Source organism: Cyphellophora attinorum (genome assembly GCF_001299255.1).
Source record: "Cyphellophora attinorum strain CBS 131958 chromosome Unknown Contig23, whole genome shotgun sequence".
NCBI classification, from domain to species: Eukaryota; Fungi; Ascomycota; class Eurotiomycetes; order Chaetothyriales; family Cyphellophoraceae; genus Cyphellophora; species Cyphellophora attinorum.
Window position 1 is genome coordinate 323308 of NW_017253251.1, and position 22436 is coordinate 345743.

General features: G+C 54.5%; 6 protein-coding genes across 6 annotated transcripts; 3 read left to right on the plus strand and 3 right to left on the minus strand.

Annotated features, from left to right (window-relative positions):
- Positions 1-1033: 1033 nt before the first annotated feature.
- On the minus strand, positions 1034-2836 carry AB675_4017 (uncharacterized protein; the record flags this gene model as incomplete). The annotated part of the gene is made up of 1 exon (XM_018144123.1): positions 1034-2836. One exon carries the CDS (start codon positions 2834-2836, stop codon positions 1034-1036), a length of 1803 nt encoding a protein of 600 aa, XP_017997528.1.
- A 1358-nt stretch (positions 2837-4194) lies between these two features.
- AB675_4018 (Tryprostatin B 6-hydroxylase) lies at positions 4195-5375 on the plus strand (the record flags this gene model as incomplete). The annotated part of the gene is made up of 2 exons (XM_018144124.1): positions 4195-4300; positions 4342-5375. 2 exons carry the CDS (start codon positions 4195-4197, stop codon positions 5373-5375), a joined length of 1140 nt encoding a protein of 379 aa, XP_017997468.1.
- Positions 5376-5744: 369 nt separating this feature from the next.
- Positions 5745-6733, plus strand: AB675_4019 (3-hydroxyisobutyrate dehydrogenase, mitochondrial; the record flags this gene model as incomplete). The annotated part of the gene is made up of 2 exons (XM_018144125.1): positions 5745-5981; positions 6020-6733. 2 exons carry the CDS (start codon positions 5745-5747, stop codon positions 6731-6733), a joined length of 951 nt encoding a protein of 316 aa, XP_017997610.1.
- Positions 6734-7331: 598 nt separating this feature from the next.
- On the minus strand, positions 7332-8662 carry AB675_4020 (uncharacterized protein; the record flags this gene model as incomplete). Its single annotated transcript, XM_018144127.1, has 2 exons — positions 7332-7646; positions 7697-8662. 2 exons carry the CDS (start codon positions 8660-8662, stop codon positions 7332-7334), a joined length of 1281 nt encoding a protein of 426 aa, XP_017997591.1.
- A 500-nt stretch (positions 8663-9162) lies between these two features.
- On the minus strand, positions 9163-15475 carry AB675_4021 (Fatty acid synthase subunit beta; the record flags this gene model as incomplete). The annotated part of the gene is made up of 2 exons (XM_018144128.1): positions 9163-9434; positions 9481-15475. 2 exons carry the CDS (start codon positions 15473-15475, stop codon positions 9163-9165), a joined length of 6267 nt encoding a protein of 2088 aa, XP_017997570.1.
- Positions 15476-16793: 1318 nt separating this feature from the next.
- On the plus strand, positions 16794-22436 carry AB675_4022 (Fatty acid synthase subunit alpha; the record flags this gene model as incomplete). The annotated part of the gene is made up of 3 exons (XM_018144129.1): positions 16794-17066; positions 17259-21676; positions 21728-22436. The coding sequence occupies 3 exons, from the start codon at positions 16794-16796 to the stop codon at positions 22434-22436; spliced, it is 5400 nt and encodes a 1799-aa protein (XP_017997548.1).

Here is a 22436-nt window from a genome sequence, read left to right on the forward strand (position 1 = left end):
GATGAAATGCTGGTTCAAGTGCAAGCATTGACAGAGTCGTGGAGAGAGGCAGGTGTCGGAAAGTGCAGCACACATATCCTTGATAAAGGGAGATCAATAGAGGCCTTGAAGTCGGGTGCACTCACTGCTTCACAGCAACGCAGCGCAGATTCAGTATGGACATGAAGCTGCCCACACTTTTCTTGATCTGACTCGCAATGCGTAGCTCTTTGCGACGCTTGCAGCTCGTTTTCGAGCTCTCGCTCAACAGCGCTCCTTGCGCCAGACTGGACGTTTTGAACAAGACCATGACATCGGAGTGTCAGAGGAACCAGGGAGATTGGGCAGCACCAAGATGCACAGTCTTTGCTCTCTGTGAGCAGGAAACTTGCTTGGGATGGGTTCGAGGGTTGCCCAGATTCAGGCGCGGATGCTCCGGTTGACCAAGCTCAAAGACCGAGATCAGTGACCAACGTGCTGTATCGAGTTGGCATGATGACGAGGCTCTACCTCGCTTTTTCAGACTGCCGTGATGCTGTCAACAGCAGCTGCCCTTCCTCCCGTGCCGCGCAGCCGTTGGAATCGCTTCGTCCCGCACTTGCCCTTAAGTCCATTGGAGGGGCCCCGTCGGCACAAACGCGCTCGCGCCTGCCGGCACTGTTCCTGTCTCTCCCTAAAGTAGCCCCGCTCCAACTATCACCCTTGCCTAGCCTAGCGAACCCTGTTCGGCACCGTGACCCACCTCCACGATTCCCACAGGGCTCACTCGTCCAGCCTGACCCTGGCCAGAACTGCACCGCGGAGTCCTTCGCGAAGCGGACGATACAGGTCCTTGCTCCAGCCACGCATCGTAAGGCTCGGCAGGTCCAAGAGTGGGTCAGATCACTGGTTCTGCAGCATGAAGACCGCTTCTACCGTTGAGAAAATCCGAGTCGCGGTTCTCCGCCTCCTGATGGTAGCTAGGCATACATCTTCCCGTACGGTGGTACCGCTCGCGCGGCAAATATAACCTACCATCCCACCGGCGACCGGGTCTAAGGTCTGGTCACGCTACTCAAGCATCCTCCTGCTTCAGCCCAGCCATTTCCCACAGCGTCTGCTCAAACCAATACTGACTCTGCCAAGTGTTCCGTTCAAAGTACATGAACCTCGTCAGCGTCGCCCTGACTGTCTCCCATTCGTGCAGGTACAGCCCCAGTGCATGCGCCACAAACGCACGATTGAAGGACGCCCCCACGATCTTGCTAGGTACGTAGCAAGGATACAAATCCGCCCGTTCCGCCAGCGAGCCAATCCACAGAATCCACAGCCATAGCTCCGGCTGCCGACTGACTTGGTCATCACCATCTGGATCTGCTGAGCTGCGGTGGCGGCACTGCTCGAATGCCACCCTGATCTCCTGCAGCACCCTCTTGTGCGTTCCGTAGATCTTGAACAGCTGTGCTGGCGTGCTCGCGGGAATGTCGACGGCTTCGTGGGACGTGACGACGCGAAGCGCGAATTGTGCTGCGAGGGCGGTGGCGCGTGATTGATGGGCTTGGTAAACTCGACGATAGTCGATCTCATCCTCCTGGAATTCGTGTCCGTATTGTGAGCGTTGATGGGAGGATTCGTTGATGACTTGCTCGGCCGCGTGGCTAGCGCCGATCAGCTGACTGCACATGAGACTGGCGCGGAAGGCAAAGGCGTTCATGAGGTGCAGGTCGATGAGTTCGGGGGCGTGGGTGAGGGCGGTGTTGATTTCCGCCAAGAATCGGACTTCACGGAGGCGGAGGATGAGATGGGGTGGGAGGTCGGAGTGGCTGAAGCCGTCGGTGATCTCGGGGCGGCGGGGCCAGTGGCCCAGCGAGGAGAGTGTGCGTTTGGCGGAGGAAAGGGTTGCGCCGAGGGACTTGTGATGGACCAGTTTCTTGGGGTTGAAGACGTGTTGGCGGCCTGTGGTGCCGCCACGGACGCATTCGTGCCAGAGGACCGCGTTGAGGAGCTGACTAGGTTTGATATGGGTGGTTTTGTCAGTGAGAGGGGCAGCGGAGGCGGAGGAGTTGGTCATCATGCGCAGGAGGGCGCGGCTGTGGATGGCGCTGCTTTCCGAGTTGCCTTCGGCAACTTCCATACTCATCAGCGAGAAGGTCTGGACCATGGCCAGCTCGTGGGTTTCGTAGTTGTCAGTATGTGCGGCGACGCTCTTTCGCATGTTCTCGTACGCTAATACTTTGTACTTGAGGGCAGTAGCTGCCATGAGCGGATCAGATGTAATGGTGGCAGTCATAGCCGCAAGGCGGGCCAGATTGGCGTAGCCTGTGCAGAGATCGTTGAAAGCCTCGGGAATCGTTTGGACGAATTTGTTCCGGAAAGCTCCGCCCTTGTTGGCGCCTTTTTCGATACCCGCACTCCAGGGAAAGAATGCTTCCTGCTCGAAGCCTAAGAGCTTGCGGACTGTCCGATCGATCGGAACGAGCGTTGAGCTGAACGGATCGTTGCTGGTGTCCAAAAGTGTAGTGATGTTGACAGACTCAGTCCTTCCGGAAGATGCGACTAGGAGTTGTGATCGTGAGGCGACTGTTCCATTGACACCACGGCAGAAGTCGCAATCAGGCGCTCCTGCCTTGCCATGAGCGCAAGTGCTGCCCACTCCCGAGACTCGGGCGATTCTCTCGATAAGTACCTTCGGCCTGTCGGGTTGCCTGACCGGCAGCACAACCTTCTTCTGCAGCCTGTTGCCAGCGCCATGTGAACGCTTCTTAGCCGCAAGGCGACTGAGATGAGCGTTGATGAATTGTCTGTTAGGCTTGGAAACTTCTGGACCATTATACAACGGGACGAAGGAAAAGTCCGCCGGCGGATCTGTGGCAGGCATGTCGGTCCATGGTCACCAGCGAACCGCTTGGAGGTAGCTGGAGCGAGCGACTTGATGTAGATCCGGCGCACCTGACGACTATAGCTCTTTGTAAAGTCCACTGATGGTGAGGGAAATCTAACTGGTCTGACTTGCTTCATCCGAGATGGATAGGAGACATAGGCTGACTAATCGTAGCTGCCCTGCCTGGGGCTTGGCTATTTCTTCCTTGTCTTTGCTGGCAAGATAGAGCCGGGCAAAGGACTTATTCTACCCGAGCTCGTCAGCGTACGCCCGCATCCAACGATATGAGCATAAGCAAGCGCGAACAACGAGCTGAGTGATGTGCGACAGAGGGATGCGATCAGCGAATTCCGAAAACTGGCTTCCTTAGATATAGGTGGATGGTGCATTGAAATACCAAGGAAGAGAGTGGTTGAGTCGCGACTTGCGAGGGTTGAGGTCAGATTGCATCTGGGCTAAGCTTTTCGGCAAGCACTCTTCCGCCGCGAGTTGGGGGCCAGAACGTGCGCACTGGAGACTGGCAAAACCAAAGATTGCCCGCGAGCTCATCCCAGTTTCAGCAGAATTTACCTAGGTAGGGTTGCTGGCAAGCCACCTCACGCTCTCGATCCCTAGAGTGGCTTGCGCCTGCATGCTTTCAGCTTCACGAAATGGCAGCTATAAGCTCTGAGTTCTGTTTGCATGGTTACTCAAGCCAGTGCGGCCTCGCCCTGCAAGCCAAAGCTGTTCAGCTCTGCTGGCCTAATACGAGGCTCTTTTTAACAGTTCGGGTCGTGATCTAAGACCTATATCGCCATGGCCTGCCTAGCAGCTTTCAATTTCGCTGTCTACCAACAATGGCACTCCCAGTGGCATCAATTATCGCTGCAGGCACAGGTGTCTTCTGTCACCATGCTACTTCATCCGCGGCGAGCATCTGACCGACATCCCGGTGATCCTACGATATGTGGCATTGTCGTTAGTGGCAGGCATTGCAACTCTGAGTTTGACGACGAGGCTGTCTCTGCTAGATAGCGGTCTGTTCTTCGCAAGACTGTGTGCTGCCTTCCTGGCCGGAAGCTGGACAAGCATATTGATCTATCGAGCATTTTTCCATCGCCTAGGACGCTTTCCCGGTCCATTCGCCGCCAGACTCTCTCAAATCTACCACTCATGGTCTGTACGCAGGCTTGATCAGTATCGTTGGCTGGATGACCTCCACAAGACATACGGTCCGGTCGTAAGAATTGGTGCGTAGCATTCAGACGGGATCGACGAATGCTTACGGACAACTAGGACCTAGCACACTATCGATATGCCACCCAGATGCCGTCGAAACTATCCACGGCGCACGCTCGAAGTGTACGAAGTCTGTAATGTACGATCTTGGTCTGCCGATGACTACATTGCAGCAGATGCGCGACCGCTCAATGCACGACAGACGTCGCAGGTTCGGCTGGGACGACGCATTCACGGCAAGATGTAAGTAGATCGCCATCGCGTGAGCAAGCTGACTTTCGCAGCACTACGCGACTATGACCAGCGCTTGCTGAAATATGCGAGCTTGCTCGAGAAGTCAATCCGTGCTTCGGCCAATAAATCGATCAACTTCTCCGAGCGCATCAGTCGGTATAGTTTCGATGTCATGAGCGATCTGTCGTTCGGGCACTCCTTCGATGGACTAGCGTCCGAAAAGACTCACTGGGCTATCACCAGCATACGGGAGTCTAATGCTGCTCTCGGCATTTTAGGACCAGTCCCGTGGCTGATCCATCTGATGACGAAGCTTCCGGACGCTCTCAATCCGATGCAGAAGCTGATCACGTTCTCCAATGAGCAGGTTGATAAGCGGAAACAGCTTCACCCTGCAGAACCAGACATCATGTCGCACCTGTTGGATCAGGACGAACCCTTCTTCAAGGACCCGGCTCAGGAGTATCATCTGTTTACCGGAGACGTTCGACTATTGGTGATAGCGGGAAGCGACACGACTGCAACAGCGCTTGCCTTCTTGTTCTACCAACTCGCGCTCAACACAACATTACAGAAGAAGCTGTACCAGGAGATCAAGGACCTGGAGGTCAACGTACAGACCGTACAAGACCTGCCATACCTCAACGCACTGATCAACGAAACTCTTCGCCTGCATCCGCCAGTTCCCAGCATGCCCCCTCGAGACACCTCAGCTGAGGGCCTCAAGGTTGGGGACATCTCGATTCCTGGTGATGTCACGGTCTACACGCCGCTGTATAGCCTGCATCGATCGGACGCTTTCAAGAAGCCCGAAGAATTCATACCAGAGCGTTGGACTACTCAGCCAGAGCTGATTGCCAATCGGAAGGTCTTTGCACCGTTCTTGATCGGTCCTTACGCCTGCATCGGTCGGCAGTTGGCTTATAACGAGATGCGTACTGTCGCTGCGAGGCTGGTCTCGGCATTCGAGGTTGCGTTGGCGAAGGGAGAGGATGGGCACAGGTTATTATATGGCAGCGCGGACAACTTCACGGTCACGATTGGTACCCTTGAGTTGGTCTTTACTCCGAGAAAGTCTTCATAAGAAAATGCACGAAGACATGGCTCGCGGAAAGCCCGTTCTTCCGCAATAGCGGGTTGAGACATCTTGGCGGCGAGGCGTCAGGGAGCGATCACGAGGCGATCAGGTACAGGCTATCAGACAGGCAGCTTAGGACACCAGCGTTCTGTCAGACCGTGTATTCGCAAGTGTAGGTTGATCGATGCTAACGCATTTCAAGAGTCTCAGTTGTCGACTCAGGCGAGCCGATTCCGCTCGTCCTCTGCATGAGGTCATTCTCGTCATTCTCCCCGGATTCCCCGCAAACTTTACCAAAGTCCTACGCTATACAATGCTTATGATCGGCTTCACAGGCCACGGTATCCTCAGACCCTTCAGTACACGACCCGAATCATGGCACGACCGATCAAGACCATCGGCTATATCGGCCTTGGCAATGCCGGCATTTCTATGTCCAGCAACCTGCCCAAGAACGGCTATCACCTAGTCGTGCACGATCTAGACGCCGAGAAAGTCCAACGAGCCACCAAATGGCAGAACACAACGTCCGCAACAATCTCCGGCTCATACGACCCATCGGCATTCGAGAAATGCGATGCCATCATCACCATGCTTGCCCATGGCGGCATTGTCCGCAGCGTCCTCCAGGACATCAGCCACACCTGCAGCCTGGCACCATCGTCGTTGACACCTCCTCATCATCCCCCTTCGACACCAAGAAGCTAGGCGAGGAGCTCGCCTCCCACAAACTCATCTTACTAGACAGCCCCATCACGCAGACGTACATGCATGCCACCGACGACGGGCGGTCGACGCTCATGGTTGGCGGTTCCAAGGAGCATTTCGAGCTGATCAAGCCTGTCCTCAGCTGCATGGCGACCTACATCTTCCATATGGGCCCGCTCGGATCCGGACATGCGATGAAGACGCTAAATAACTACATCATGGCCTCCTCGATCTGCGCACTATCGGATTCGTTGGTGACCGGGCAGAAATATGGACTGGATCCGCAGCAGATGATCGACTGTCTAAATGTGGGCACCGGGGTGAACTTTCCGACAATGGACACGTTTCGACGGGATGGCCTGACGCGGAGGTTTGATAGCGGATTTGGCCTGGCGTTGTTGGTAAAGGATCTGGGCATTACGGAGGACTTCATGAGGTATAGTGAATTCGAAACGCAGCTGCCGGGCGTGTTGAGGAGGTATCTAAGCCATTCAATGGATGTGATTGGCGAGCCGAGGAATAAGACGGCGGATCACACTGAGTGCATCCGTGGCTGGGAGGAGAGGTCGGGCGTGGAGTTGAACAAGACGGAGAAGGTGAGAGACATCCCACAGGAGGACTTCGAGCATAGGCTGGCAGGGTTGAATAGGAGATGAGGAGGAAGCTTGAGCGACAGCGTGATGAAAATGCGGTTGTCAGATGACTCGGGGACTGAGCATCGGTGTCGTGGTTAACGTTGTTTGTGGCACTTGCCTGCTGCCCGTCGCCACTGGCGCACGAGCTCTCCCTCCTTTCTTGCTATGCAACGGCTCCTTCTTTTTCTTGTGTCTTGTGCTGGTATTATCTCGCTGCCTTCTCTTATGTGTTGTTGTAAGCTCGGACTGTTCGTTAGCGGTGGATTTAGTAGATGTTGCGGGCGCGGCGTGGAAGGCACTATACAAGGTCAGTCTCTGATACCGATAATTGGTAGTTGATGCTTCTCTTCGCCTGCGCAGGCAGCGCAGTTCCCAGTCGACACCACGTGGAGGTGGAAGCTTCTTAGTCGACCTGAGGCGGATCTGTCTCGGGTCTTATACCCTTGAGCAGCCGCCTCGCGAGCATTATGGCAACCCGCAGAATGTCTGATGGCAGACATTTTTGGTGTACGCAAGCACAAGACTGCGCACCGAACGAATCAACCCGCCAGTTGGGCTGAACATCTTTACCACCACGGCCGCGCCGGCCGGCCATGGGGTATGGGCTCGTAGGGAGGCATTACGAGGAGGCTGACGGCAGCGCTGCTGAGGCGTTGGCAATGAAGCTCCGCATCTCAGCCGCTGCCTTGTCGAGCGATGGCCGCTCAAGGAGATGGATCCCATAATCACACTCGTCGTGGTAGGGGCAATCACGAATCTCAATGCGCGAGGCGGCAATCCATTTCAGAGCGGCGACCACGACAGTGTCGTTCCGAGCTGCGGAATACTTCTTCCCGAAAGAAAGTACGCCACGATCGATGAAGTACGAGCGCTTGGTCTTGACCCGTCTGAGAAGTTCATGCAACTTTGTGCACTGCGTGGTGTAGGCCGCGAACTCGAGGTGCATGAGCCGTGCCACTCATTCTCAAGAAGCCAGTCGGTGACTGCATCGCGCCATGCAGGATCCTCACCCGTGTCGATCGTTTGAGACCTGCTGGCATAGTCTAAGCCGTCCGCAAGAGCCACATCATCACGTATCGAGACCAGTATGTCTGCAACGGATGTCAGCATGTACTCCTCAAGGGTGTTGGAGAGGACACAAAGTTGGTTGAAGTGGTCTGCGACTTCGTCACCATGAGCAAGACCGATATAGCGGCAGCAATCTCGCATGACAAGATCACGAGTCCGAACGTGCGCATTGTAGCCACGAAACCACGTACACATAATGTGGATGTGAGACAGCAGCTCATGAACGGTAGTGGGTTGCTCCGTGATGTGGACCACGTATCCAGGACCATGATAGCGAGGCGCTTGCACGTTAGCGGACCGCCTCCAGAAGGATATGGGCTTGAGCTTGGAGTTGTACAAGCGGTTGGACAAACCGCTAGACACCCCACTCTTACCGAAGCAGGCGTCATCTCCGAAAACTTCCATATGTTCAGGACTGGAGTGTATCAGACACCACTTGAGCTCTCTCTCATTCTCAGCAAGACCATTTCCTTGTGGGCCAGAGGAAGGATCGTCGCCAGGAGGCTCGTTGACGTTGCCGGGAGCGGCGCTGTCAGCTTTGGTCTGGTCATGGACTGATGGTTTCAGACCGCCAGGAGGCTCATTGAAGTTGACAGGAGCGGCGCTGTCAGCTTCGGTCTGGTCATCAACTGATGATTTCAGACCGTCAGGAGGCTCATTGACATTGCCGGGAGCGGCGCTGTCAAGATGACTCTGGTCACCATCGCGGCTTGATGACTGTAGAGCACCATTGGGGCCTCGCGCGTCCACTGACGGCTTGGGACTGGCCGGATGGTCTTGTTGGTTAACGTCAGGTAGACGAGAACCTTGGCTTTTCACGCGCATGTGGTTGCGCTGAAAGCATTGAAGAAACTTGCACTTGAAGAATTGCTTGAACGTCATCGCGGCGGCAATACTGGTGAAGTTGTCCTTGAAGAAAGAGCGAGTCCAAGAGGTTGCGAACGCAAGCACATTTTAGAAGTTGAACGAAGCAGCTTGGCGCCAAGGCTGGATTAGTGATATTGCAAGGCAACTCGTGCCACCTGCAAATTTCCCGATGAGGAGGGCACTGAAGGCAACCGCAGCACAAAGGGCGCCTCGACCTCAACACTGCCATCAACGAAGACTTCCCGCAGACCAGAACCGCCGGCTAAGTTCGAGCAGATCTCTATTGTGCGGACCATGACATGACTGACAAACCTCCCTCAAGGCGTCGGCGCATGCACGATCGCAAGCTGGCTAAGTAGCTAGGTTCTATGGTATCTAAGCCGTACTCATGACAACAACGTACATCAGCTTCATGCTGTACAGCGAAAATGCTTCGAATGCACATTGAAGTCCTCCATGCATCCCATAACGCCCGCTAATGATGCAAGACGAAAAGCAACAGGTCATCCTCCCCATTACGCAACGGCAGCCGTGCTGAGACGTCTCGAGTCGCCAGCATTCTCATACTTGTCCCAATCCTCCAACACCTTCGCGATCCTCGGCGAGTTGGTCAACTCATACACCTCCTGGAAGTACTCCTTCGTGATAGCGAAGGGCTTGGCAGTCACATTGGGAATGTAAGCGCCGACCAACTTCTGCGGATCGATGCTGGACTTGTGAATCTTCTTGAGCAGGAAATTTCGGAATGGTTTGACGCCAGATCGTAGGAAAGTCGAGTGGAAGGGCACTGAGATTGTCAGCGATGTCAAGAGAAAAGGTATAGGAGAACTCACCATCAATGCCTCGCAGAGGAATGACTGCGAAACCACGCTCAAGCTCAATTGGCTGAGGCTTGGCCTCGGTCTTCTTCCTGCACTCGTTGATGATCTCAACAAGATGTTCCTGGACATCCTCAATCGACATCTCATTCATGAGCTGTTGAATGTCGATCTTTTGCATCTTGAGCACGTTTAGAACATTCGTCATGCAGTCGAGTGCTCGGAGATCACCAGCACACACGTACTGCATGTTGGCGACGTTGAAGTTGACAATCTCAACCAACCAGCCGGTGCTCTCGGCGATGTTCTTGACGACAAATTGCAGAGCCTGCTCGTTGAAGGTCTTGGAGATGCGGCTTGGGTTAACAGCGCACATCGAATAGTTTGACCGACCCTGCTCGTCACGCTCGACAGCGACTTGCATAGTCAAGCCACGGTAGAAAACCACGGACACCAAGCTCTCAATAGGCATGACCTCCGCAATTGAGGCCAACGCAGAGTACTCGCCAAGAGAGTGACCAGCGAAACTGCTATCGCGCTGAATCAAGCCCTTGGATCGCATGTCCTCAAAGCTGGCCTTCTCCATCAGAGTCAAGGCGGGCTGGGTGAATTGAGTCGCTGACAGCAAGCCAGTGGGTGATCGGTACGTGTAGGATGTTGTGTTGTCGTTGATCTCCTTGAAGATCTTCTCCGACTTGATCGATCCATCCGCGTTGACAGTCTCGAAAGTCATGGCCATGTAGTTCTGGCGGATGGCCTTGCCGCGAGGTCCACCGAAGTGGATCGTTAGTTCCTTGGGATTGTTCTTGACGATGTTGATGATCGAGAGACCGTAGTTGTCCATGAAGTGACGATCAGCACGGTCCCAGACCTCCTTAGCAACAGGGCTGCTGGCATATAGCTCCATACCCATACCCTGCTCCTGGGAACCTTGGCCAGTGAAGACATATGATGACACTGGCTGTTCGACTTCGGCCTCAGCGAGCAAGACTTTGTCGCCCGTTTCCTTGTTGCTAGTCTCGATCTTGATGATCTTGCGGCCAGCTACCATACCGACGTGCTCAAGCTTGACCTCAAGATCGTCATTGGGCAGGACCATGCCCACTAGTGAAACGTGGTAGCTTCGGACACGACCAATGTTGTTCTCGGCGGCCCAAGTCTCGACCAAGCTTCGCACTGCGGCACTGGAGTACATGCCGTGGGTTATGGTGCCAGGAAGGTTGGCATAGCTGGCAAAGATGCGAGAGACGTGGATGGGATTGTAGTCGCCAGACACACGAGCATATGTCTCGTTCGACGAAGGTGCCTTCAGTGTCAACGGAGTCTTGCCACTGAGAGGAATGGCGTTCTCGAAATTGACAGGCTGCTCAATAGAAGAGCCATGTCGTTGAAGATAGTCGACAACTGGGTTGCCATGAGAGACACCTGCATCATACTCGACTGATGCAACCTGAATGACCTCCTTTGTGGGCAACTCGAGAAGTACCTGGCCAATAGTCTCGACCTCATCGAAGATAGTCTTATCCTTGAATCGGACAAGGGACTGGAGACGGAAGGTCAAGGTCTGACCAAGAAGGTCAATGTCAGGCTCATCGATATGGAACCACTCTTTCGAGCGGAGAACAGCCACATCCTTAGACGAAGCCAAGGTGACCTGCATGGGTGTTTCTTCCTTTCGCTGGAAGGTGTTCTCGTAGTCGGTGTAGGTCCCGCGATACAAGAACTGAGAAGTAACTTCCATGATTGGCTGCCCCTTGCGAGTGATTGTTCCGCAGACCTCGACCATCTTGCCAGATTCCTGGTTGATGACTGCGTTGATGCGAGCAGAGGTGTGAACCTCATCACCGACTTTCAGTGGCTCCGCGCCAGGCAGCATACGGAACCCGTTGGAAAGATGGACGAGTTTGAGCAGGTCACCGTCAATCGAGCGCGGGAAGATGGGCTTAGTGATCGCCTTCCAGCCAACAACGATTGCGAAGTCCATGGGCGCAAAGACTTCCTTACCAGGGCGATCGACAAAGGCTTCGGCAGTGTTGCCGACAGCGTGAACGAAGTCGACAACATCCTGGGTGACAACAGTGGCCTTACCACCGTCGAAAGTGTTGGTGGTAGGAGTGTCGAAAGGAACATTCTTCTCCCCGAACCAGATGCGATAGTAGAATTCCTTGATTCGGTCATTGCGCCCTTCCATGACTTCATGAATAGGTGCATAGCCAATCTCAGGCCGGTAGACAAAGCGGAAAGGGAGAGGCACAGAGTCACCCTCGGCAGTTCTGTCTTCCCACATGTTCATCAAGATTTCGCTCTTGCCGACGAGGCTGATGTCCAAGGTCTTGACCAGCTTGCCGGAGGCATGCTGCTCTTTGACTGTGATCGTAGTCTTGGATGGGTCTTTAGGATGCGCAATCTCAACCTGCATGCCCCGAGTAGGCGCCACCACGCGTCGGAGAGGGTTGTTCTGGTAGCGAGCGCCCTGAACATAGACGTCCGTCGTGAACATGGCGTGGCGCCAGGAGTAGTTGCGACCAGCAAGCTCTTGCAACCAGGCGTCGGTGTCAGGCAGCGGTGCCTGAGCGCTGATTGGCAATTTGTAGGTGATGCGCGAGCCATCGGGAATAACCTGCACGCCCTCGAGCTCGGTGACGCTTTCGGCCGGGGTCAGGACCTTGCCGCCGAAATACTCCATGACAGGCACGTTGGCCTCGGAGCCACCGTAGACGTCTTCGATAAGAGCCGCGATGTGGTCATTATGGATGTTGTCGAGGATCTCCTTGATTGGCTCATCAACCTTGGTCGAGAACTTGGCAGCCATAGGCCCTTGCAAGATACAGGTTCTGCCAACATCCTGGTCAATCACAGCCTCCAGATCTTCCGACTGCCAGAGCGAATCCTTCTTGAACCAGAACTCGAAGTTCTCATCCAGGGAGGGGACGAAAGGTACCGGCTTCTGACCACGTCTCTGACACAGCAGTAGGAAATGCTGAACATCCTGAGCGTTGATGAGCTGAGACTCGGCCTCAGGGTACGCAGCCAAGACTTTCTCGACGACATCATATGGCTTCTCGAAGTCGGCGTAGCTCTGAATCAAAGATGGCTTGTTGGCGGCAGCAGTGAAGCGATCCTCGACACGTCGAATGAAGTCAACAGTAAGGTTTCGCAAGGAGACCTCGATCCACCTCGACTGATGCTTGATGTACATCAGATCGACCATACGCCGAACGACTTCAGCATAAGTCATATCCTCGAGGTCGACGGTTTCACCAGCAGTGTTGCGGCCGAACCAGACCTTCTGGAAATCATCGTTGAGTTTCTTGATGATGTATTCGCGCTGCTTCTTGAGTTCAGCAACGCGTTTCTTCTTGTCCAAGCTGAAGATCTTGTTGTCCATTTCCGACCAGAGCATAACGCCACGAGTTGCGAGCTTGTGAATAGGCTCACCCATCTCAGAGCGAACAGTGATGACGCCGCCAACAGGAGTCTTGTATGACTTCTCCCATTCGCTGTCTTCGGCACCGGGAGCGTCGACAATAGCTTGTTTCGCGTTGGGAGAGGTGTGCGCCTCCTTTGCCGTCATCATTCTGCTGCCAAATAGACAGCCATCGAAGGGCATTGGCGCATAGCCGAACTTGTGAGCCCACTTTCCGGTGAGGTAGGGATATGTATCTTCAGACCCACCGAAGCCAGAACCAGCAACAAGGACAATATTGTCGCACTTGCGGATGCGTCCATACATTTGGATGATAGGCTGATGGAAATCCTCGAAAGAGTGATGACCACCACCACGCCCACCAGTCCACTGCAGACAGACAGGGAAAGTCGGGTTGGCTTTGGCGATGTTGATGACTTGCTGGATCGCATCCATGGAACCTGGCTTGAAGCTGATATGCTTGATCCCGAGAGTATCGATGTACTCTTGTGCAACCTCGATGGAAGGCACACCAGCACCAATAGTCAGACCTTCGATGGGCACACCATCAGCACGCAGCTGAGCAAGCAGAGGAATCTGCCATGCCATAGCACGGGGGTTGACGTAGATCAAGTTGACACTGATACCACGTCCAGGAGGAATTGCCTTCTCAATCTTGTTGAGCGCAGCAGTCATGCTCTTGGCGTTGTAGTAGCCACCACCGGCGAGCTCGATCTGGTAGCCTGCGTTCATGGTTGCGGCAACAAAGTCCCACGGCACTGTGCAAGGAGTCATACCCGCGACCATCAGGGGAGGGGTGCCGAGAAGGCGAGACATCTTGGTATCGACAAAAGTCTGACCACCAGAAGTCTTAGCCAGCTTTGGCCCGTGGGCCTTGAGCCAGTCAACGGCATATTTGACAGCGTGCTCCTCATCACGATCGAAGAGTTCTGGCTTGTAGCCAATCTCGGTGTTGGTACCATCCATGGTACCGGCCAAGATGACATGAACACCAGTGCCATCCTTGTTGCGCTTGGTGAGAACACCAAGACCAGAGATGCCGCCAGGACCAAAGTCGAGAATGTGAGTCGCGCCATCGAAGACAGTGGCTTGCTCCCAGTGAACTGGATCTTGGGTGATCATGCGGACTAAATCAGGAACCACGTCCTTGGACTGCTGCGATCGCAGATCTTCACCTGAGTTGGTGTCATAGACAGGAATTGTGAGCCTAGAGGCAGGAATTTTGATGCTTTGAAGGTCCTCAAGAATCTGTTTCTCAGCCTGAATCAGGAGCGGGCTATGGAACGGAGCAGTGATTGGCAGAAATCGGTTGACGAATCGCTGCTTACGCTCGGTGAACGGTACACGATTCTGATCGAGGCCTGTCGGAGCCTTGACTTTGCGAAGGCGCAGGTTGAGACCGTGCAGCGAAATGGGAGCACCGGTAATTACAAAATTGCGAGAGCTGTTGATCAGCGAGATGTTGACATGACGGTCTGTTGGAAGATGCTCGTTGGTCGCATCGATATGAGCTTGGAGCTGCTTCCTCGACAGGTCGCGCACACTCAACATGGGCGTGGGTGTGCCTTCGCCAGCCTCAACTGAGTCCTGCAAGATGGAAGGTGCGATGCTGGTGCGAGGATAGGCCTGTTGACTGCGCATGCCAATCCAGAAGAGCATGGTGATAGCGTCCTTGGCAGCCTTTGCAAAGCTTTCCCATGAAGTTGCAGTGGCCACGGCAGCGGCGGTCACGACACCCTGCGAGTGCCCAGTGGTGCCGCTGAAGCGCTCATTGATCTCTCCTGGTGTCTTGCCGAGCGCTCGACATGTGACCTGATAATGCGCCAATTGCACAAGTCCAATCAGTGGTAGACTCACTGGCGCAGATACCAGGTAGTCGGTATCTGGCTGGGTATCGGGGTTGCGCAGCCAGCTCATGATGTCCAGGCCTTTCGAGTAGAACTTATCGGCCTTCGGCTCGGCTGCCAGCGATTGCAGCAGCACAGCAGACGACTCGACCAGCTCTTTGGTGAACGACGGGTATGTGGTGTAAACTTCTCTTAGCTCATCAAAGTACTCCTCGATGTTGCCTTGACCACCGAAAACTGTGTAGATGCTCGCGTCCTCGTCGTCGGCCGCTCGGAAGAGCGCGGAGTCGTGAGGTTTGATGGGCCTAGCAATAGCAGACCTGCCGGCGTAGTATGACTGCACAACCTTGAGCTTCTTCGCCGTGATTCCAGGCAAACTGGCAGCTAAGGCGTGGACATCATTGGCGTGCATGAAAGCACGTTCGAATTCTGTTAGAGCAACCTTGAGGACCTCCGCAAAAGACGTTGCCTCGTCATCCTCCTCGACCTCCGCTGCAATGAAGCCAATATACCGAGCCACAAGCTCTGCGTTGGATGAGGGCTCGTCATCTTGAGCTAGCTCATCAGTCGGCTCTGGAAGAGAGGTCGTGAAAGCTTCCTTTAGCTGGGATGCTGGGAAGTGGAGAGCTGTGGGAATGAGGAAGGCATATTCGAGAGAGCCGTGGGATAGGATGAGGGGACGGAGATTCTGGGATGATCGAGGGGTGTGAGTGCCAGTAGCACCACCGGAGTACATGTTGGCGGTGGTACAAAATGAACGTGATGTGTGGGTGAGCAAGCTAATGCCACCGTTTGGTATAGTCGACAGCGAAGGATGAGGGAACCCTTTGGTAGTGTCGATAGCAGGCACAAGCGAGCAGCTGTTGGAGGGACTTCAACTGCGGAAACGAGTGCAATGAGTGTGAGTGTCTTCGGTAGTATGAGGAAGTGATTGTGTAAGTCGCAAAGACGACTGCAGGGTGTTATGAGAGGGTGGTATGGTAGAGTGCAGGCAGCGTTGACAGCAAATTCACTTTTGATCTGTCACCGACCAGAGAATGCGATCAATGCTGGAGCTGATCGGGTTGGATGTGAGCGGCGTGCCACACCTCACTGGCACCTCCGAGTCTCTGTTGAGGCCGTGAGCGATGAGAGAAAAAGTTATGGGTCAGCGGGGTCCGGAAAGGGGCATCAGCGAATGAGGCAGCACAGAAAATACGTTGGGTTTGGCGGGTCGCGCTTTCCCTCGCGACGACCTGCAGGGACACGAGGAGGCGGGCCCGGCGTCATGATTTCTCCAACATTTTTCAGATATCAGCATTCGATCATTCCCTCCTGCCAACTTCTGCTTGATATGCTAGCGTAGGCAGCAGCATACGGTCCGCGAAGAGCGATGAACGGTGTACGCGGTGACCTTGTGTTTACTGAACAGGATCAATTACTGATCAGTGTGATGTAGGCCAGCGCAGAGTGATGTCAAGTACGCTCAGCAGCTTTCGCATCTTCACTCCAAATATTCCCGGCGATTTTTTGACCGAGAATTTGGGCAGCCTCAGCCTATCGGGCGAGTCCTGGGGTAGCCTAGAACACTCCACTGTAGGCTCTTCCCTTTGCGCCGGTGCACTGTTCGGGCTCGTTGGGAGCAAGGCCGCTGAGGCTTGAAACTTCCAACAGAGCTGGGGTTAGAAGCTTGGCTGGCTGCAGGCATTCAGGCCCAACGGGTCCTGCTCCGCGTGTGTCGTAGTCTGTGCATGCTGGTGAGCAGCGACGTTCCCGAAGAATGCTCGAATGCCTCATTGAAAAAAAGTAGCAGCTGCTTTATCCAGCACAATTCTTGACACCGTCATTCTTCGCTCATACGTCTCAACTCCTTCAACACTGCATACCTTCCCTTCCTTTGCTAAAGTCACAAATCGAGTCTAAGCTGTTGCTCGACGACACACACTCTTTCTCACTAACCGAGCAGACTCTGCCGCCGCCAGTGCTCTGATTAAGTTCATAGTACTGAGGGGAACGGCTTCCTCTACGCTCACCTTCCTACACCTCTCACCCATCAATACACGCATCCCGCCACAATGCGTCCCGAAGTCGAGCAAGAGCTCGCCCACACGCTCCTCGTTGAGCTGCTGGCATACCAATTCGCCTCTCCTGTGAGGTGGATCGAGACTCAGGATGTCATCTTGGAGAAGAACAGGACGGAGAGGATCGTTGAAATCGGTCCTGCAGACACACTTGGTGGAATGGCAAAGCGGACGCTCGCCTCCAAATACGAAGCCTACGATGCTGCTACATCCATGGAGCGTCAAGTCCTGGCCTACAGCAAAGATGTCAAGGAGATCTACTACGACGTAGACCCTGTTGCCGACGAGCCCGAACCGGCCGCCACCTCCTCAGACTCTGCTCCGGCCGCCTCATCGGCGCCGGCAGCAGCAGCAGCAACGCCAGTTGCAGCAGCTCCCGCGGCGTCGGCTGGTCCTGCGGCTGCTGTCGCAGATGCGCCAGTCGGTGCTGTGGACATTCTTCGAGCTCTCGTTGCACAGAAATTGAAAAAGCCTTTGGCCGACATTCCTCTCTCAAAAGCGATCAAGGATTTGGTCGGCGGAAAATCCACTCTACAAAACGAGATTCTGGGTGACTTGGGCAAAGAGTTCGGGTCGACACCCGAAAAGCCAGAAGATACACCTCTCGATGAGTTGGGTGCATCAATGCAGTCGACCTTTAACGGTCAGCTCGGCAAGCAGTCTCAATCTCTCATTGCGCGATTGGTGTCGTCCAAAATGCCTGGTGGCTTCAATATCACAGCTGTGCGCAAGCACCTCGAGACCAAGTTCGGCCTCGGCTCTGGCAGACAAGACGGCGTTCTCCTGCTAGCTCTGACTATGGAGCCAGCTGCCCGCTTAGGATCCGAGAATGACGCGAAGACATATCTAGACGATGTCGCTCAGAAGTACGCAACGGCAGCTGGAATTAGCCTGTCTGCACCTGCTGCAGGCGCCGCGGCTGGCGGAGGTGGCGGTGGCATGATGATGGACCCCGCGGCTATCGACGCTTTGACCAAGGATCAGCGCGCTCTGTTCAAGCAGCAATTGGAGCTGTTTGCAAGATATCTGAAGATGGACCTCCGAGCTGGCGACAAGGCGGCTCTCGGGCAAGCAGAGTCCAACAAGGCTCTCCAAGCTCAACTCGATCTTTGGAATGTTGAGCATGGTGAAGTTTATGCGAGCGGCATCGAGCCCTCGTTTGATCCTCTCAAGGCTCGTGTCTACGACTCTGCCTGGAATTGGGCTCGTCAAGATGCCCTCAGCATGTACTACGACATCATTTTCGGCCGTCTTCAAGCCGTCGATCGTGAGATTGTCAGCCAGTGCATCCGCATCATGAATCGATCCAACCCCACCCTCATCCAGTACATGCAGTACCATATCGACAACTGCCCAACCGAACGCGGCGAGACCTACAAGCTTGCTAAGGAACTTGGTGAGCAGCTGATTGAGAACTGCAAAGATGTCCTGAACGAAGCTCCCGTTTACAAGGATGTCGCAGTGCCAACAGGTCCTCAAACGACCATTGACGCCCGTGGCAATTTGGACTACCAGGAGGTTCCACGACAGAGTGCCCGCAAACTTGAGCACTACGTCCAGGCAATGGCCGATGGCGGCAAGATCTCGGAATACAGCAATCGCACCAAGGTTCAGAACGATCTTCGGAACGTTTACAAGCTCATTCGCAAGCAACACAAGCTGTCGAAGTCGTCTCAGCTGCAATTTAACTCTCTGTACAAGGAGGTTGTGCGTGCTCTTGCCATGAACGAGTCGCAGATCATGCCTCAAGAGAACGGCGATGTCAAAAAACCTGGCCGCAACGGCTCAATCCTCAAGCCCACGGTCAACGGCATCAAGACTGGCAAGACCGAGACGATTCCATTCCTCCATCTGAAGAAGAAGGATGCTCACGGTTGGGACTACAGCAAGAAGCTTACAGGCGTCTACTTGGAAGGCCTCGAGAACGCAGCAAAGTCCGGCATCACCTTTCAGGGCAAGATGGCTCTCATGACCGGTGCTGGCGCTGGCTCCATCGGTGCTGAAGTCCTCCAGGGCCTGATCAGTGGTGGCGCGAAGGTCGTGGTCACAACTAGCCGCTACTCTCGTGAGGTCACCGAATACTATCAATCCATGTATGCCCGTTTCGGCGCTCGTGGCTCCCAACTGGTCGTCGTGCCGTTCAACGGTGGCAGCAAGCAAGATGTTGAGGCACTCATCGAGTACATCTACGACTCCAAGAAGGGTCTCGGCTGGGATCTTGACTTCATCGTCCCTTTTGCTGCCATTCCCGAGAACGGCCGCGAGATCGACAGTATTGATTCCAAGTCGGAGCTTGCTCACCGTATCATGTTGACTAACGTGGTTCGTCTCCTGGGTGCTGTCAAGTCCAAGAAGGCCGAACACGGCTTTAACACACGTCCCGCACAAGCTATCCTGCCTCTGTCGCCCAATCACGGCACATTCGGCAACGACGGTCTCTACTCTGAGTCAAAACTGGCACTGGAGACACTTTTCAATCGATGGCACTCAGAGAACTGGGGTGACTACCTCACCATTTGCGGCGCCGTCATTGGTTGGACTCGTGGAACTGGTCTTATGAGCGGCAACAACATCGTTGCCGATGGTGTGGAGAAGTATGGGGTGCGAACGTTCTCTCAGCAAGAGATGGCATTCAACCTGCTCGGCTTGATGTCGCCAGCTATTGTTGATCTGTGCCAGGAAGAGCCTGTCTGGGCTGACCTCAACGGTGGCTTGCAGTTCTTGCCAGATCTCAAGGACATGATGACCAAGCTCCGTGCCGAGATCATGGAGACTAGCGCCGTCCGCCAGGCCGTCACCAAGGAGACCGCCATTGAGAACAAGATCGTGAATGGCGACGACAGCGAGGCTCTGTACAAGAAGACCAACATTGAGCCTCGTGCAAATCTCAAATTCGAGTTCCCTCCTCTGCCAGACTGGGAGAAAGAGATCGAGCCTCTCAACGGCAATCTCAAAGGTATGGTCGACCTCGACAAGGTCGTCGTCGTCACCGGCTTTTCTGAAGTTGGTCCTTGGGGTAACTCACGCACGCGATGGGAGATGGAAGCGTATGGCAAGTTCTCTCTTGAAGGCTGCGTGGAGATGGCCTGGCTCATGGGCCTCATTAAGAACCACAACGGTCCACTGAAGGGCAAATCGTACTCCGGCTGGATCGATTCCAAGACGCAAGAGCCTGTCGACGACAAGGATGTCAAGGCCAAGTACGAGAAGCAGATCCTGGAGCACTCAGGCATCCGCCTCATTGAGCCTGAGCTGTTCAACGGTTACGATCCCAAGAAGAAGCAGTTGTTGCAAGAGATCCAGATCGAAGAAGACTTAGATCCTTTCGAGGCCTCTGCTGAGACTGCCTCCGAGTTCAAACGCCAACATGGCGAGAAGGTTGAGGTCTTCGAGCTCGAGTCTGGCGAATTCACCGTTCGCTTGAAGAAGGGTGCCACTCTACTGATTCCCAAGGCTCTTCGCTTCGATCGCCTGGTTGCTGGTCAAATTCCGACTGGCTGGAATGCCAAACACTATGGTGTCCCTGACGACATCATCGAGCAGGTCGACCAAGTCACTTTGTTTGTGCTGGTCTGTACTGCCGAGGCTCTGCTCGCTTCTGGTATCACCGATCCTTACGAGTTCTACAAGTACGTCCACCTGACTGAAGTCGGCAACTGCGTCGGCTCCGGTATTGGTGGTACAACCGCTCTGCGCGGTATGTACAAGGACCGTTTCATGGACAAGCCAGTACAGAAGGATATTCTCCAAGAGTCCTTCATCAACACCATGGCTGCTTGGGTAAATATGTTGCTCTTGTCGTCCACTGGTCCCATCAAGACACCCGTCGGTGCCTGTGCCACTGCTGTCGAGTCTATCGACATCGGCTACGAGACGATCGTGGAAGGCAAGGCTCGTGTCTGCTTCGTTGGTGGTTTCGATGACTTCCAGGAGGAAGGTTCGTACGAGTTCGCCAACATGAAAGCAACAAGTAATGCCGAGGAAGAGTTCAAACACGGTCGCACTCCCAAGGAGATGTCGCGCCCTACCACCACAACCCGATCTGGCTTCATGGAGTCTCAGGGTTGCGGTATGCAGATCATCATGTCTGCGCGTCTTGCTCTCGACATGGGCACGCCAATATACGGTATCTTGGGCCTGACCACTACTGCCACTGACAAGATCGGTCGCTCGGTACCCGCACCTGGTCAGGGTGTGCTCACCACTGCTCGTGAGAATCCTGGCAAGTTCCCATCGCCACTTCTCGATATCAACTACCGCCGTCGTCAGCTCGACCTGCGCCGCAGGGCCATCAAGAACTGGCAAGAGTCAGAGCTACTGTACCTCAACGAGGAAGCCGCTGCAATGAAAGCTCAGGCTGGCTTCGGCTTCGATGAGCAGGAGTACATGGCTGAGCGCATGGCCCACATCGAGAAGGATGCCAAGCGTCAGGAGAAGGAAGCGCAGTACAGCCTCGGCAACAACTTTTGGAAGCAAGATTCTACCATCGCACCTCTACGTGGTGCTCTCGCAACCTGGGGCTTGACCATCGATGACCTTGGAGTCGCCTCCTTCCACGGCACATCCACGGTTGCCAACGACAAGAACGAATCAGAGGTTATTTGCAAACAGCTAGAGCATCTCGGACGCAAGAAGGGCAATGCTCTCCTCGGCATCTTTCAGAAGTACCTCACTGGTCATCCTAAGGGTGCCGCTGGTGCCTGGATGTTTAACGGGTGCTTGCAAGTGCTCAACTCTGGTCTTGTTCCAGGTAATCGCAACGCCGACAATGTTGACGCTGTGATGGAGAAGTTCGATCACATCGTATATCCCAGCCGATCACTACAAACCGACGGCATCAAAGCCTTCTCGGTGACCTCATTCGGTTTCGGTCAAAAGTGAGTCACACATCCCCTCATCCTCAGAAGCTCGTACTAACATTGTTTCAGGGGTGCTCAAGCTATCGGCATTCATCCGAAATACTTGTACGCGACTCTCGACCAGGCCGAGTTCCAACGCTACAAGCTCAAGGTCGACGCTCGTCAGAAGAAGGCCTATCGCTACTTCCACAACGGCATGATCAATAACACGCTGTTCGTGGCCAAGACCTCGTCCCCATACGCAGACAACATCATGCAGAAGGTCTTCCTAAACCCTGATCAGCGTGTCCAGGCAGACAAGAAGACAGGCGAGCTGACTTACTCGCCAACTCTGCCCAAGAAGGCTGTTAGCAAAGATGCAGAACAGACCAAGATCATGCTCGAGTCTTTGAGCAAGGCGACTGCAGCAGAAGGCTCGCAGGTTGGTGTTGATGTTGAGGAGATTCACGCTATCAACATCGAGAACGACACATTTGTGAAGAGAAATTTCACACAATCAGAACAAGAGTATTGCCGCAAGGCAGCCTCACCACAGGCATCGTTTGCCGGTCGGTGGTCGGCGAAGGAGGCCGTCTTCAAGGCGCTGGGAGTTAGCAGCAAGGGTGCTGGAGCTCCCCTCGCCGACATCGAAATTCTCAGCGATGACAACGGTGCGCCGACTGTCACGCTACATGGTGAGGCGCTGAAAGCCGCCAAGTCGGTTGGCGTCAAGAACGTCAATGTCAGCATCAGCCATAGCGAGACGCAGGCTATTGCTGTTGCCATCTCTGCTTTTTAG